This window comes from Rhinoraja longicauda, chromosome 1 (genome assembly GCF_053455715.1).
Source record: "Rhinoraja longicauda isolate Sanriku21f chromosome 1, sRhiLon1.1, whole genome shotgun sequence".
In the NCBI taxonomy this organism is placed as follows: domain Eukaryota; kingdom Metazoa; phylum Chordata; class Chondrichthyes; order Rajiformes; family Arhynchobatidae; genus Rhinoraja; species Rhinoraja longicauda.
In genome coordinates this window covers 80784839-80803054 of record NC_135953.1, presented here as the reverse complement: position 1 = coordinate 80803054, position 18216 = coordinate 80784839, and the positions used below count along the sequence as shown (strand labels likewise).

At 41.3% G+C, this 18216-nt stretch overlaps 1 protein-coding gene across 11 annotated transcripts in view; it reads right to left on the bottom strand.

Moving 5' to 3' along the window:
- Positions 1-18216, bottom strand: part of ldb2a (LIM domain binding 2a) — a 382001-nt gene that overhangs the window by 263795 nt on the left and 99990 nt on the right. For 7 of the 11 annotated variants that reach the window (XM_078401019.1, XM_078400961.1, XM_078400939.1 and 4 more), the window contains one exon: positions 1346-1421. In XM_078401019.1, the coding sequence (XP_078257145.1) occupies positions 1346-1421 (76 nt within the window). Of the gene's footprint in view, positions 1-1345; positions 1746-2012; positions 2148-16176; positions 16218-18216 lie in introns of those variants that run through there. The other 4 variants (XM_078400945.1, XM_078401030.1, XM_078400992.1 and 1 more) reach the window with 3 other exon arrangements.

Genomic DNA, 18216 nt, shown 5'->3' with positions numbered 1-18216 from the left:
TACACTTACATCACACACACACGCACAATTTTTTGGTTGACAAAACAGTAATGTGAAACAACTATTTCTATTTACCACAGATGAAATTAAGTACATCGATCAAATACTTTTTGGGCATTCATGCTACTTAAAAATTGATGCTTTAAAATGCTCTTGCAAATTTAATTAAAATAACCTAAAGTAAACCTGACAATAGGATGTGACTATCAGGAGTTTGAAAAAGTGAAACGATGCTATTCCAAAAGAAACGTCCGCGCTGCAACGTGTCAACACATTGCAGAAACAATGCTCAGCACTTCAACAGGGTTGTTCAGGTAACCCTAACCATTCAAAGACAAAGGCATTTTTTATAATGGTATAATTACACAAATCAGAAGCCTCCAGACATTGCTGAAGTTCATCCAATCATTCTGCATACAGCAATTCATTCACATCATATCTTCTCCCCACCGCACAATTTATGCAATGAAAGAGAATCCCATTTTGATTAGTTTAATCAGCTTAAAAGTCCTGCAATGGACATAAATACATAAAAAGGGCAAAAAAATAATTGCTCAGTGTCAAAATAAACTACAACTAGTACTGAGCTTGCTTCCACCTCCGATTAGCCAAGCAATGCTTGCGATATAGCACTTTCTATTCATCATATGATTTACTTCACCAACAAAATTTCGATCTGCAATAAATTTTGTGTTTTCCTTTACACACACAGTGAATTTATGAGCAACTGCATGACAAACTATCTGATTTACTTCTTAATTAACAGATCTACGTGTTTACTATAAATTCCTCTTTACTTTCTTAGCTAAGCTCCGTTACACGAGACTAAGAAAACTGAACTTCCATTTCAGCCTCTTATTACAGTCTCTAATTTAGCAGTAAGAGCCATTCCACGCTCTCTTACTTAAAGTAAGTATCACACAACCAGCTGACATTGATCTAGCAATATGCTTCCACAGTGTTGCAGTGTAAACACAGGTACTCTTCCAAAGCAAATCTAAATTAAATGTGGAACAGCTTTTCCTTTTCATTGAAAATTAACCATTTGGAAACCATCTCCCCAAAACAAAAACATTTGCATTATGAAGATAAACCTTGGGGGAAAAGAAAAAAAAGCCTCATTTGATTAAATTCTGTGAAGAAGTGGCGGTTTTTATCAACTTAAACAATTAATTTGCATCAAGAGATAATGAGATGCCACATAATTTAATTACAAAAATAATCAGAGCCATGTGTTTCTGCATATAATGGAATACTTCAAGCAGCATAATGAGCCCCTTGCAAAATTATCCCAGAAACACATCTGAAGTATTATGTGTTATTTCAAAAAGGCTGAAGGACTTACCTCTGTGCGAGTCTGCAGCCGTTTGTTCAGCTCATATATCCGATAGTCTGGCTGTACCACGTATGGCGTGTGTCTCCTATAAAATGGTCCAAAAGGAGAGGAATAGAAAGGGTCATGAGGTGTGCTGGACATCTTGGATGCTTGCAGAGAATCAAGCCACACACTGTAACATCAACATCCATACAGTGCACATGGGCGTCAGGCTACAGTGCAGGCAAGCTACCAGCAGAACACACTGGGAAATGCTCTGGGAGCCCTCTACAGCAAGAGAGAGACCGGATGGCTCTAGGCAGAAAAACTTGTTTTAAAAAAATCAGTTTGTGGAAGGGTCATTTCCTGTCCGCTCCAAAGACTGGCAAAAATATAATTCTTCAAGCTGACAGAGAGGTCTGAGGTTTGGTTTTAATTTTTCCCAGCAAGGACCCCTCAGGAACCTGGCAGCAAGACTTGTTAGCATATAGGCGGTTGTACAGCTGCCTGCACTAAAATACCTCCTAAAAGGAATATTCCACACTGCAGTGCTGCATTTTCTAACACTAACACTTTCAGCAGCATGCTTGCTTCATTCACTTTTAAAGAGTGTGCTTAACATGGGATAAACCGTGCACCTAAACTGAAGCGTCAAACTCAAAGGTTAAAATTGCAAATAGAGAAGAGGAGGCTTTACCGAAGTACATTTTTTCCCCCAAGAATAAAATTAAGCAACTGCATCTTATTATACAGCTTTCGGGAGGCAGATTTTCTCTCTCAAAAAATCTTGAATGCTGTTTTGCAAAGACGAGCAAAAATGATGTCTTCCTCATAAATTTTCATCTTCATAGAAGAAGGCAATACTCTGTTAGGGAGCCTCCTGGGGGCGTGGAATAGCATCCCAACACACTCAAGTATCATTATTTGACAGTTAAGCAAAGTAGTCCAACAGTTAACATCTTAAGATTGAGGCTTTTCTAATTTTCATTCATTGGTAACATGCTGATGTGTTGACGTGCATTAACTCTTTGACTTCATTCACTTTAAATAATCACTGCCAGGGGAGCCTCCCTGAGTGACCCCCGTCTCTTCCTCCTTTCCTGCTGAGAAGGTCACATGGCTGCATGGAGGCTTGACCCTCTGTTTACATCTGAGTGCACATACAATGCCCCCAATAATGTTTGGGACAAAGACCCATCATTTATTTATTTGTCTCTGTACTCCACTATTTGAGATTTGTAAGAGAAAAAATTACATGTGGTTAAAGTGCACATTGTCAGATTTTATTAAAGGAAATTTTTATACATTTTGGTTTCACCATGTAGAAATTACAGATCTCAGGCCATTTCAGGGCACATAATGTTTGGGACAGGCAGCATCTCGGGAATAAAAACCTTCGATTTGTACCAGCATCTGCAGTTATCTTCTTATACTAATGTTTGGGACACATGGCTTCACAGGTGTTTGTAATTGCTCAGGTGTGTTTAATTGCCTCCTTAATGCAGGTATAAGAGAGCTCTCAGCACCTAGTCTTCCCTCCAGTCTTTCCATCACCTTTGGAAACTTGTATTGCTGTTTATCAACATGAGGACCAAAGTTGTGCCAATGAGACTGAGAAACAAGAATAAAACTGTTAGAAACATCAGCCAAACCTTAGGCTTACCAAAATCAACTGTTTGGAACATCATTAAGAAGAAAGAGGTGAGCTTACTAATCGCAAAGGGACTGACAGGCCAAGGAAGACCTCCACAGCTGATGACAGAAGAATTCTCTCTATAATAAAGAAAAGGCCCCAAACACATGTCCGACAGATCAGAAACACTCTTCAGAAGTCAGGTGTGGATTTATCAATGACCACTGTCTGCAGAAGACTTCATGAACAGAAATATAGAGGCTACACTGCAAGATGTAAACCACTGGCTAACCGCAAAAATAGGATGGCCAGGTTACAGTTTGCCAAGAAGTACTTAAAAGAGCAACCAAAGTTCTGGAAAAAGGTCTTGTGGACAGATGAGACGAAGATTAACTTATATCAGAGTGACGACAAGAGCAAAGTATGGAGGAGAGAAGGAACTGCCAAAGATCCAAAGCATACCACCTCATCTGTGAAACACAGTGGTGGGGTGTTATGGCCTAGGCATGTATGGCTGCTGAAGGTACTGGCTCACTTATCTTCATTGATGATACAACTGCTCATGGTAGTAGCATAATGAATTCTGAAGTGTATAGACACATCCTATCTGCTCAAGTTCAAACAAATGCCTCAAAACACATTGGATGGTGGTTCATTCTGCAGCAAGACAATGATCTCAAACATACTACAAAGCAACAGAAGAGTTTTTCAAAGCTAAAAAAATGGTAAATTCTTGAGTGGCCAAGTCAATCACATGATCTGAACCCAATTGAGCATGCCTTTTATTTTCTGAAGAGAAAACTGAAGGGGACTAGCCCCCAAAACAAGCATAAGGTAAAGATGACTGCAATACAGGCTGGGCAGAGCATCACCAGCAAAGACACCCAGCAACTGGTGATGTTCATGAATCACAGACTTCAAGCAGTCATTGCATGCAAAGGATATGCAACAAAATACTAAACATGACTACTTTCATTTACATGACATTGCCGTGTCCCCCTGAAATGAGGGGACTATGTAGAAACACTGCTGTAATTTCTACATGGTGAAACCAAAATGTATAGAAAATGGCCTTTATTAAAATCTGACAATGTGCACTTTAACCTCATGTGATTTTTTTTCCATTACAAATCACAAATTGTGGAGTACAGAGGCAAATAAATAAATGATGGGTCTTTGTCCCAAACATTATGGAGAGCAGTGTACATCACAAAAAGAGCAATGACATACTAAGTTTCTGTCTCCAATTACTTTTCAAAACCTGGTCACACCAGTCCAAATAATTGTGCTCTAACTGCAACTCGGATTGATCCGACACATGCAAGCATTGAAATTATACCTTTCAGAGCATCTGAAAAGTAAAACAAATTATTTATGTGGATTTAATTATTCCTAAAGCAATGTGACATTGCAATTAGTGGATATTAATTTAGTAGATGTTATTTTATTCCAGCGATGTAATCTAATCAGCTTTGTTTCATGAAAACTTGTGTTGGTCCCTATGTGTGAATGTCTTTTTTAGAAGTTGGCTCTTGGACAAAAAGTGATTTTACTACCAGGTATGAAGAAGGGTCTCGACCCGAAACGTCGCCCATTCCTTCTCTCCAGAGATGCTGCCTGTCCCGTTGAGTTACTCCAGCATTTTGTGTCTATCTTCAGTTTAAATCAGCATCTGCAGTTCCTTCCTACACATATCAGGTATGAAATACTAAAATAATAGAGGAGAAGGCATCTCTCTCCTTTCACTTGTATCTTTATGATAGAAATTCATTATTTCAACACTTCCTTGTCATTTTTTGTTGATGCTAGATTTCCTTGGTTCGTTTTATGAAAGGAAAGTCCCTACAAACAGTTGTATTTCTTCCAAGGCCCGTCAAACTTATAAACAAAACAGAGCTGAATTAGTTTCAGTATTTATCACACGTGCCAAATAGCATTCCCACTAGTTAAAAATATATATATATATATAATAATACCTATAAAGGGAACAAAAAAAACATTCCAAAGCAGCATTTTCAAACAAAAATCTGATGCTCGGTAAGTGGATAACCAAAACCTCGCAATTATAAAAGAAGAGTTTAAAGAGCCATACAGTCAAATCAAGAGCCATGTCAAGAGTGTTTAATTGTCACTAGGCCAAGTGGGCCCGTTGGGTCCAAACCACTCCTGCATTGGTGCAGCACCCTCCCTCCCCCCCTCCCCCCCTCCCCCCCTCCCTTCCCCTTCCCTCCACCTCCCTTCCCCTTCCCTTCCCACTCCATCCCCCTCAACCCCCCCTATCCTCCCTCCTCCCCCTCCCACCATCCCTACACCCACCTCCCTCCCTCCCCCCTCCCTAGGAGATAGATTTAAACTTTAAAATGTGAATAACTTTAAAAAATATCACACCGATTTCAATGAAACTTCTTCCATTAGCAACAAAGGGACGACGATGAGTAAGGTGGGTGTAAAGTTGTTGCGCTATCGTGTACCGTTTTGGCTGTAGTTCAAGAACAAACAAACGAGAGTTTCAGTATATAGATATGTGACCGACAACAGACCAATGAAGAAGGGTCTCGACCCGAAACATCACCCATTCCTTCTCTCCAGAGATGCTGCCTGTCCCACTGAGTTACTCCAGCATTTTGTGTCTATCTTCAATTAAATTCTTACTTGCTGCATCTTAACAGGCCAATAAATGCAATAACCCACGGATAGATATATAATAATCAATAGTACAATAAATTAAGAACTGAAATATTAGGTAACCATAATAGAGCAAAACCAAAGTCTAAAGTCCAACCAAAGACACAGTCTATGGACAAACACAGTTGCTGAGGCTAGTGTCAAGAAGTGCTCAAGAACCTGATGGTTGTTGCTTTTTTACAGTCTCCTGTACTTTCGTCCTGATGGTAGTCACAAAATGAGAGTATGGTTCGGGTGGTTTTGGTCTTTGATGATATTGACTGCCTTTTTGAGGCAGCATCTCCTACAGATCCCTTCGATGGTGGGGAGGTCAGAACCTTTGATCGACTGGGCAGTGTCCACCACATTCTGTAGTGTCCTTCATTCTCCGAGTTTCCAAACCAAGCCATGATGCAATTAATTTGTCTGTTTTCTACTGTACATCTATGGAAATTCAATAAACTGAAACCCCTTGACCCTCTAAGGAAGTAGAGGTATTGCGTTGTGATTGCATCAATGTGCTTGGCCCAAGGCAGATCTTCAGAGATATGTACACCCAGGAACTTGAAGCTCTTGACTCTCTCCACCGTCGTCCCTTCGATGACAAGGAGACTGCAGCTTCTTGGTCTTCCTAGTGTTGAGAGCAAGATTCCTCTACAATGGTAGAGAGGAAGAGAGTTTCAGAGCTTAGGTTACCCGGGGAATTGAAGGCACAGTTGCCATTGATGGTAATCATTAAATCAGGAGATGAGCGAGAGGCTAGAAATAGAGGTGTCATTGATTAATTTACTTAGCGTCAAGTGTACTGAGATGTAGCAGATCGCTTGTTCTGCATGCTATCTCATCAAATCACACCGTACACGAGGAGGGTTACAGAGCTGAAGATGGGAGAGAGGTAGGGTGGGGCACAAGGAAGGGGTATAAGGGAGAGATTAAAAAAATTGATAAACATTTTTATCTGAAGCATGTCTTAACTGAGAGTCACTGGACACAGAGCATCTACGCACAAGCCCAGGACTTACTGTGGCATGAATGGTTCCTGTCAGAACTTCTGGGCATAACCAGAAAGATTCAGACCAACGCTAAAGCAGCAACTTATTCCCAAACTTCACAACTCTTTTCAAATTTTCTGATTGCTCAGTGCAGAAGCTGAAATGTTGAAATATGAGCATGACATTATTGAGTTCATAGTAGTGTCATTCAGGATTTGTTATTCCGAAGATAGCCAAAAAATGCTGGAGTGCTGGATCTGCAACAAAATGCAGATCAAGGGTTCTCAACATTTTTCACGTTTATGCACTCTGAATGAAGCACAAAGTGCTGGAGGAACTCTGGTGAATCAGGCAACATCTGTGGAGGAAATGTACTGATGATGTTTTGGGTTGGGACCCTTCTTCAAAGAGCCTGAAGAAGGGTCCTGACCAAACACTGTGTTTCCATTTCCTCTACAGATGTTGGCTGACCCACTGAGTTCCTCCAGCACTTAGTGCTTTCTTCAAGATTCCAACACCTGCAGTTCTCTGAAACAAGTGGCATGATACAGATTATTGTCAATCCCATTCTAAACATTCTGAACCTGATCTCCCAGTGGCTCAGCACTTCAACCCCCCCTCTCATTCCCAATCTGACATTTCTGTCCTGGGCTTCCTCCATTGTCATAGTGAGGCCCAGCGCAAATTGGAGGAACAGCATCTCATATTTCACTTGGGCAGTTTACACCCCAGCAGTATGAACATTGACTTCTCTAACCTCAGATAGTTCCTCCGTCCCCCTCTTTCCCCTCCCTATTCCCAGTTCTCCCACTAGTCTTCCTGTCTCCTACCACATCCTATCTTTGTCCTGCCCCCTCCCCTGACATCAGTCTGAAGAAGGGTCTCGACCTAAAACGTCACCCATTCCTTCCCTCCCGAGATGCTGCCTGACCCACTGAGTTACTCTAGCATTTTGTGTTTACCTTCGATTTAAACCAGCATCAGCAGGTTTTTTTCCTATACATTCCTAAACATTTTCTTTGTTGTCCCCACCCATTAACTCAGGATACCATTGTTTTCTCGACCTTTTTACCCAGCTCTAACAAAAGATTATTGGCCTGAAATATAAATTGTCTCACTATCCATAGATGCTATCTGACCCGTTATTATTTCCAACATTTTTTGCTTTTATTTCAAATTTATACCGTTTGAAGTTCTTTGCCTTTCAATACACATAATCAATGTGATCCCCTGGCCTGATCACAGTGAAGTGAGTGAGGAGTTAAAGGAGATTTATTTTGACCCCAATTTGATTTTTTCATTTTTTCTCAGATAGGCACAAAATGCTCAAGTAACTCAGCAGGTCAGGCAGCATCTCTTGAGAAAACGCTCAGTCTGAAGAAGGGTTTTCACCTGAAATGTCACCTACTCCTTTTCTCCAGTTATGCTGCCTGACCCACTGTTACTCCAGCTTTTTGTGACTATCTTCATGTAAACCAGCATCTGCGGTTCCTTCCTACACATTGATTTTTGCACACCCTGATGTGCCATCAGGGGAGTTCAGCCCTGATACTCCAGCAAAGGGTTGTTCGAACAAGTATTATTCTGCTGCCTGCCATGCGCTTACGACAATGGTGCGAATAAAAGTTAGACTGAGACGCAACATGTGGGACATAAAATCACACAATTCAGTATCGATTAGTGCGGGCTTCAGAGAAATCGCTGCCTTGCACATCCAAGTGGTTGAGACAACATTCAGTGGGATTCAGTAGCAATTCATCCTCCTTCCCCATACCATGACATCAGCACTTGTGTTGGCAATGATCCAGATATCCAGATTCCAGTCCCAGTGCTGGAAGTGTCTCTCCCAGTCTCAGGCCAGGAAGCCTGATCACTGAGTCTGCACCATGTAACCTGAGAGAGCACTGGCTTCCCACCTCCCCCCCCCCCCCCAAAAAAAGAAGGGATGGCATCAGCTTCAAGGAGAAAGGCAAGTAGCTGCTTTTGTAAAATAATTTATTCATAAACACTTCAAAGTTTTAAATTAATTTTTGAAGTGTGAATATAGAATGTAGAAAAGTACAGCACAGGTAGAAGCTCTTTGCCCCACAATGTCTGTGCCCAACATGATGCCACGCAATACAAATTTCTTATGCTCGTGCATGATCCATATCTCTCCATTCCCTGCACATCCATGTGCCTATCTAAAAGTATCTTAAACACCACTATCATATTTGCCTCCACCACCAGGCAACCACCCACCACCCTCTGTGTAAAAACACCTGCCCCGCACATTTCCTCTAAACATTACCCCTCTCAATTTAAAGCTACGTCTTCTAGACATTTCTACCCTGGGAAGAAAGCTCTGGCTGTCTACCCTTTCTATGCCTCTTAAAATGTTATATACTTTGAACAGTTCACCCTCACCCTCTGATGCTTCACAGGAAACAATCCAGGTTTGCTCAACCTCTCCTTGTAGCTAACCCCTTCTGCTTCAGGCAACATCCTGATAAACCTCTTCTGCACCCTCTCCAAAACCTCCACATCCTTCCTGGAATTAGGTGACCAGAACAGCACACAATACCCCAAATGTGGATGAACAAAAGCTTTATAAAGTGTAAGAAAATAACTGCAGATGCTGGTACAAATCGAAGGTATTTATACACAAAATGCTGGAGTAACTCAGCAGGTCAGGCAGCATATCAGGAGAGAAGGAATGGGTGATGTTTTGGGTCGAGACCCTTCATCAGTCTGAAGAAGGGTCTCAACCCGAAACATCACCCATTCCTTCTCTCCTGAGATGCTGCCTGACCTGCTGAGTTACTCCAGCATTTTGTGCATAAAAAGCTTTATAAAGGTGAATATGACTTTCTGACTCTTTGTATATATTTTTTTTACAATTTATTTTAAGCACATGTTAAATGTCACTGTCAATTTTTGCACATCAAAGGCATTTTAACCATCAATAAAACGTACAGCTTTGGCAGTTGATGAGCCTCGGGACAGATCTCACTGGCTCTCCGAGCCACTGTGCAGTTGCTGCCTTTGCTGGCACAGCCCCTATCCTGGCCTTGCTAAAGAGCTCGGAACCTGAATACTGGGGAAGACTATACTGGTGGCAACTCGGAACAAGCAGCCTGATCCGGAACAAAGGGCCAGCAATTTCAGGGCAACCGTAAACCTGCTCCAATTGATCTTCATGAGGGCAAAGCACTCCTACATTCTATAGAAAGCAGGGCCACCCATCTTGAGCTGCTTTAGGAAAATCTGAATTCCGCTGAAGATGAACAGATGAACAGTTCTGCACATTTGAGTGTGTGCTGGGAATCAGGGGTGAGGTTGGTTTCCTTTTGTTGTCATTCTTCATTAACACTGAGCAATCCCAGGCAGAAGATGCACACTCGGAGGCTTCAACTACTCTTTCTTCTTCCCAAGTTTCATTTACAATGTTAGAAGAACTTATCCCACCTCATCCTTCCTTTACTAATCATCCTTCTGTCTGATCGCACAAAAATCCCTAGCGACTCTGGCAGAAAACAGCTCTGAGACTCTGCCATCACTGGTAAGGCAGCTACCTCATAGCTCCAGTGATCCAGGGTTCAATTCTAACCTCTGGTGCCATCTGCGTGGTGTTTGCATGTTCTTTCTATGGCTGCTCAGGTTTCCTCCATGTACTCATATCCCACAGGCATATGTATAGAAAGGAACTGCAGATGTTGGTCTATGTTTCTATGTTTCTATACTGAAGATAGACACAACGTTCTGGAGTAACTCAGCGGGTCAGGCAGCATCTCTGGAGAAAAAAAAATGGGTTTTTCTCCTTTTCCTCCAGAGATGCTGCCTGGCCCACTGAGTTACTTGAAAGAGTAAGTTTATTGGCCAAGTATGCAGATACAAGGAATGTGCCTTGGTGCTCCGCTCACAAATGACAACACAAACATACAGTTAACAATTAAGAATAAAGCATAAACACATCAAAACAATAAGGACACACAATTACGGTCTAAACATGTGGATGAAAATAAACCAGAGCAAAAAAGAGTCTACAGACTTTGGTTATTGAGTAGAACTATCACTCGTGGAAAAAAGCTGTTTTTATGTCTGGCTGTGGCTGCTTTGACAGTCCGGAGTCGCCTTCCAGAGGGAAGTGCTTCGAAGAGTTTGTGGCCAGGGTGAGAGGGGTCAGAGATGATCTTGCCCGCTCGCTTCCTGGCCCTTGCAGTGTACAGTTCGTCAATGGGGGGAAGATTGCAGCCAACAACCTTCTCAGCTGTGCGAACGATCCATTGCAGCCTCCGGATGTCGTGCTTGGTGGCTGAGCCAAACCAGACCATGATGGAGAAGGTGAGGACAGACTCAATGATAGCGGTATAGAAATCGACGATCATTGCCTATGGCAGGTTGTGTTTCCTCAGTTGCCGCAGGAAGTACATCCTCTCTTGGGCCTTTTTGACTGTGGAGTCGATGGTGGCTCCCCATTTAAGGTCCCTGGAGATGATGGTTCCAAGGAACTTAAATAACTCCACAGATGTGACTATGGTGTTGTTGATGGTGAGTGGAGGGAGGGGAAGGGGCGCAGCCTGAAATAGGCCCCGGGATTTTTCTCTGCCCAGCGGGGGCTTCAATGTCGGGAGCCCCGACCGCCCCGACGTGGCAAGTTCAACAGCCTGACTGCGGGAGAAGACGGCAGGGGAAGAGAAAAGACATTCTGGCCTTCCATCACAGTGAGGAGGTGACTGGAGGAGACTCACTGTGATGGATGTTTCTTTTTGTTTGGTGTTGGTTTATGATTGTGTGTGTTATTGCATATTTGTATTGCTTATTTTTATTGGTCTTATTGTTGGACTGTGGGTAATCTTTCATTTCACTGCACATTTATGTGTATGTGACAAATAAATTGACTATTGACTATATTGATCTCTTCGAAAGTCTACAATTAGTTCCACTGATTTGAGAGCATTGAGCTCCAGGTTGTTGCGATGGCATCAGGACGCCAGCTGTGTCACTTCCCATCTGTAGGCAGATTCCTCCCCATCCTGGATCAGTCCAATCAGGGTAGTGTCATCCGCAAACTTGAGGAGCTTGACAGAGGAGTCTGTGGAGGTGCAGTCGTTGGTGTAGAGAGAGTAAAGGAGAGGGGAGAGTACGCAGCCTTGTGGTGCTCCTATGCTGAGGGTCTGCAGGTCAGAGATGTGCTTTCCCAGCCTCACATGCTGCTTCCTGTCCATCAGGAAGTTGATGATCCACTGACAGAGGGGTTCAGCACTTTGTGTCTATCTCCCATAGACACATGCTGGGATCAGGCCAGCAGGTGTACCAGTTGCTGACAAATGTCATTGGTGTGTGAGTCGTTACATCTGGGAGCAGTTGATGGGAATGTTGGAAGAATAAAATGGTATTAGTGTAAGAATAATGTAAATGGTCAGCGTACTTTCAGTGGGTCAATATGCCTGTTTAGCAATGCATGACTGTGATTTTAAGAGATGTGTCCAGACCACGCAAGGACATTTGACCATGAGATTTTGTGTAGGACGTCCACAGCAACAACATGTTTTTCCACTGACATCACAGTCTCCAGTCGGTACAGCTCTTCTTATAGAAACTGCCTTTTTGATTCACGCACTTGTAAGAAAAATTGGGGAACTGTTTGGTGGCCAGGAAAGGTCCAGCAAAATATGTTGTACACACCACAGAAACAACATGTCTCTGAATCCTTTAGCTGCAAGTTCCTCTTGGAACTGTCATTTAGGCTTCCCATGTGCATTTCTTGCCCCGTCTCAGGGTTTTATAGAGAATTACAATTTATGGGCTATTTCGCATACTGCTGGTGCTTGAACATAGATGTTAGCACATACTTAAGCAGAAGGATTCACATTGGAAAGAACAAGCATTTGGAGGATATATTCTACCATCCTTTTCCTTCTAGTTTTTAAAATGCTTTTTCTCAGTAACTAAGATGGAATTCCAAAGAAAAAATCCACATGCATCAGACCACAAGATTAAAATCAACTACTATCCACTGCCTGCATTCCTAAGTCCTGCAGTGAGATTTTAAAATCAAGACATATTTGAAGAATCTTTGCAAAAATGTCAAAGATCACTAACAGTGTATGAGGTCTTAAAATTTGTATAGAACAAAGGAGGAATGAAATACAGCTTTACAAAATGAGTTGCACCACAGTGAGATTGCAATGCGATACAATTTAATACCACAAATCCACAAGCCAGTACTCTAACCAGAGCAGTTTTCTGATCCCCTGCCAACCTCAAACACACAGAGTACTGCATGTCTTCATCTCCAGCTGTTTAATTCTCCATTTTGCAATGTATTTGACCCGCTTAGACTGTTATATGAAAACAAATTCTCAGTTTCCTTTACGGGGCCAGATTTTGAGCAACAGTAAAAGCATAACCCACTGCAAGTTCTGTTATCACTTTTCTGAAACCTTTGCAGTCAATAAAAATTAATTATCATTCTGTGCATGGTTCTCTCCAGAAAATTTAATGGCTGTTGGTAATCACTTCAGTTTTCTTCACCAGTTTTTTAATATTCTACCAGAATGTCATAAGCCATGATTGTGCAGCAAACTGGTCCTGATAGGCATGGAGTTCATCACCAGTGATTGCAAAGATAACAACTGAAGGTGTGAAAATAAATTACACTAAATTTGCCATGGGAGCGTATTAAAAAGATTTGGCATTTGTGAGGCCTGCCTTTACACTTTTAAATTTCAATGATATAGTGTTCCACATATTGCTGAAAGTGCTAGCTGTTAATGGTGATGTGAGGTTAAACTGGGAGCCCAGTGAAAACAGTGGGTGACAAGGTACCTCCTTAGCCCGTCAGGTGAAGGATTGTCAAATTAACAGCGCAAAGACTGAAGGCAAGGAAATGAAATAAAAACAGACAAATTCAATGCCAATCAGGTACAGGAAGCGATAGGAAGGAAAAGAAAGTTAAATTAAATAAGAAATAAAGAAAAGATATTGTAATTAATAACTTTGAAATCTTTGTTGCTGACTTAAGTTTGAAAGCAAATAGAAATAGAAAGTGTTGGAAATACTCAGCACAGAGATAAAAACAGGGTTAATGTTTTAGATCAATGACATTTCATGAAAAGCTGAAACCTTATCTCTGTTTCGGTTTCCACAGAATTTGCCTGGCTGGCAGAGTATTTTCAATATGCTCCAGCCAGTAACTAAAAAGGAACATGTTGGAAATAATTTGTCAGTCACAGGGAAACGTGATTCCTGCCCTCTTATATGCCTCTGAGACTTGAATAGTGATTCCTGCCCTCTTATATGCCTCTGAGACTTGAATTAACTGTAGCAGGCAGGCCAAGACCTTGGAAAAATATCAACAGCAAAGTTTTCAAAACAATCCTCCAAATTCACTGGAAGGACAAGCAAACCAACATCAATCTCCTCTCACAGGCCGACCTCCCCAATGTTGTGATGGTAATTAATCTCCGTAGGCTTCGTTGAAGAGTCTATTCCATTCAGATTCCCAACACCGAACTTCCAAATCAGATATTTGGAGAACAAACTTGAGAAGAGATGAACAGGCAAAATATTCGAGCATGTCTCAAAGTCTTCCTACCAACTCCTGGGATTCTCCGGCCCATGAGTATTCAATGGGGAGAAGGAAAGAAGGGACATTCTGGTTTATATTGAGGCCATGCATAGGGAGCTTTGATAAGCAGCTGAAGAAACAAACATAGCTCACTATCAACCCATTCACATCCCACCTCGGCTACCATCTTTCCCATCCGTGGAAAATTCTGCAGAACCGACACTCGCCCTAGAGCCCACAAAACTGAAGAGGAAGTTTGTTTTCCGCAATTCCAAGGGACAGCCCAAGAGGTAGACTGCTGGACTTAGTTTATCCACAAATGCAGAATAATAATCAACAAAGCCATTATGAATCGAACTAGATGTCAGCGATATTGCTCTTTCAGGAATTCAAAGAAGGGTCCCAACCCAAAACATCTTCAATAAACATCTTATTGAAACATATCAGATTATTAAGGGATTGGACACGTTAGAGGCAGGAAACATGTCCCCAATGTTGGGGGAGACAAGAACTAGGGGCCACAGTTTAAGAATAAGGAGTAGGCCATTTAGAATGGAGATGAGGAGAAACCTTTTCAGTCAGAGAGTTGTAAATCTGTGGAGTTCTCTGCCTCAGAAGGCAGTGGAGGCCAATTCTCTGGATGCTTTCAAGAGAGAACTAGATAGAGCTCTTAAAGATAGCAGAGTCAGGGGGTATGGGGAGAAGGCAGGAAGGGGGTACTAATTGAGAATGATCAGCCATGATCATATTGAATGGTGGTGCTGGCTCGAAGGGCCGAATGGCCTCATCCTGCACCTATTGTCTATTGTCTAACATCACCCATCTATGTTCTCCAGAGATGCTGCCTGACCCGCTGAGTTACTCCAGAACCTTGTGTCTTTCAGGCATCTGCAGTTCCTTGTTTCTGCATGGGATTAAGACCAGTCAAATTGTTTCAGAGAAAATAAAATTAAGAGTGTGGTTTCACTCATTTTGCCTCTGCCAGCTCTTCCCTCTAATACCTGGCACCCCACCTCCCAGCTCCATCAATGCTGCATGTCAGCTGCAGGAAAACATGCAAAATGCACAAATCGTAACTCTTAGGTCTTGGCTGAATTTCACTTAAGAAATCAGCAAGCGAGGACGAGGATCTAAATTTCACTGTTGGGGATAAGCAGCTTGACAAACGAGAACAAAGTACCCACTTGGCTAAAGAAAAATGGGTTCAGAAGATCCTTAATACCGAACAGGTGCTCACATCTGTATCCCTGTAACGTCCCTTTTAACTGCTGCCCCTCAAGAAACGTGAAAACTCTCAGAAGAATGAAGGACTTATTCTGTCAGTGCCAAGTAGTAACAGCCAGTTCAGACCACCAAGGCATAATTCCCAGCAATAGATCCAGAAAGAGGAACTAACATTAACTGTATAATCAATAACAAAAATCATCAGCTGCTCCTAAATACAGATGTCTTGACAGATGTACATATAAAATGGTGAACTTACATGACAGTCTACATGTCCTTCAATAGTTCAGTATTAAATCTGTCACAGAGGTTTTGTACGAGTCTAGATCACCTCCAGCACTAGCACAGATGTCAAAAAAATTATATATGTTTTAAAATCTGTGGAGGGAATCGATAAAGAAGCACATATAGGGGGAGAAGTCATGTCACAACACCACGTACACGATTACAGCACCAGAACAAAATCCTCATTTTAAACAAGGGCAATGAAATTCCAGTGTCTTAGAAAAAGACTTATTTAATTAATGACCAGTTCCTTTCTAAAAAAAACACATCTTAGTGCTACGCAATAGATTAGCGGCCAATTACATATAAAAAGGCTTTCTTTTATTGTTTGACAAAAAAAGGAATTTAGAGCAGAAAACTATCAAGGACATTCATTAATCCACAGAATATAAGTATGCAATATAAATCTCTGATAATGCATATTTGCAATAAAGAAATGGCAAAGTTCAGGAAGGAAAGACTGTAAGAAAACAAACCATTAATGAGGCATGCACGGCTGTTGTTTCATTACCTTGTTAACGGCATGCGTGTGGCAATGTACTTTTTTTACTTTTGGACTCCTGACACCACTTCAGAGATTAAAATACACTGTGTGTAACACAAACCTAACAATTAGTGGATGATTGGCAATATCCAGTCTCATACCAGTCTTCACCTGCTCTACACAAACAATCCAAGTCCAAGTCCACAGACTTATATTGAAACCACGCACAATTCTCAGCAGTTATTTCTTATAATTTTATACATTGTGACTGCTTGAAGGAATAATTAAGTGCAAAGGCACAATAAACTGCAGTTTCAGCATCCTCTCGCACACAATAACAAGAGTGATGTAACGGAATGTATTCCCAAATGATTTTCTCAAAAACAAGTGACTTCTTGCATTTTGCAGTACAGAACTACCTCAAGAAGGAGAAGGAGCATGGACACGCTTTTGATTATAACAGGCTGTCCTTCTGGCTATTTAAAAACATCAATTCAGTGTACCAGTAAAGACAATGAAAAAAATGTGTTTTATTTTGAACCCAATAATACTGCAAGGTGTATTTGAATTTTATTGTAAATTAGCAGCATGAAAATCTCCAGGAAATCGTTAAGTTAATCAATATTGTATTTAATATCTATGATTTATTTTAAGAGCCTGCATTTGCTGGCAACATGTAAAACAAGCCATCAACCTCTGAATTAGAAAACCTCCAAAGCAGCATCGATAATATTGGTGAAAAAAATTGTAAATCTTGACCAGTTTAGGAATGAAATACAAGATAATTAGAAAAGTGACTGAATTTCAATTGTAAGCCATAACAATTCACCCAACACCCAGAGGAGTAGAGCATGGACAATAAACATAGTCTTCACAGTGATGCACACATTCTCCGAGTGATTTTTGTTTAAATTGGGTGAACAAAAGATAGAAGACAGATTCTCACTCTGCCTCCCAGGGGTATTGTGAACCGTGAACAGAAATCACATGCTTTCCAGGTAAATGAGAATCTGATCATTTTTATAATTTCTGGCTGATCTTGGTGACAAAAATCTGCCCCTGATTCCTTGTTTGGTTATTGTTGCGAGAGTGGTGGAAGCAAGGGAGAAGTATTGCCAGGAATTAGTTTTTAATGCAGAAATAAAGCCAGCAATTATCTTTTACCTTTTAGTTTTCATGTTGCTTTGGGTTTAAGATTAGAGGCATGAGGGAAGAGATCAAAGGATGGCCAAGAAAAGAAAAATGAGAAATATTCAATGCAGAAACACTGATCAGACAGATACTCGCTGACTTCTACTGCTGCCAGCCAACTGTCTGTCTGCAGATGGGCGTGATAGATGAGGCCCCAGACTCCTGCCCCGAAACACCCTACATAACAGTGGCACTTCGCAGTGTTTGCTGGTCCACATTTAATATGCCGGGAATTGACATTGCTGCACCTCGTCACTGTACCCATTACAATTATTTTATTTTATTTCAGCCAAACAAGCAAAGCCTTCACAATACCCCACAAATCACATTCTAATTGTGATTTTCTGGGGTCTATGTTTTTTCTTTTTATTGTATCTTTTAGTCTCCCCAAGTCATTAACCAACTTCCAAATGACGAGATAAATTGTTGCCAAGTCACTGCAGAGGTCACGGCATTATACGTATGCTTGCACAAGTAATAACAATGCACGAGTGTTGCCAGTGGAAGAGTAATATTGGTGTGTAAGGCTAGCGCATAAACACGTGAAATTTTCCTCCCTGCTCTTTGAAATTCTTAGCCCTTGTCACTACATTCTTACTCAACAGCAATGTTGTTTTGAATTACACAGCTGAAAAAATCATCCACCCATGCATTTGCTATGGAGCTTTAGACTTGAGGTGTTCATTGCTTTCACCCTCAGTACAGTCCAGAATCCTCCAAATTTCAACATTTTCCTTCACTCACGTTAAGCAAGTGGAGATATTTAATCAGATGTTAATCCAAGTTATTCAAATCTGCCTCAGCTAGGATGAACAAGATACATTACATACACTAATGTAGTCTAATGAATGTTAATTGAAGTGACATATGTAAGCA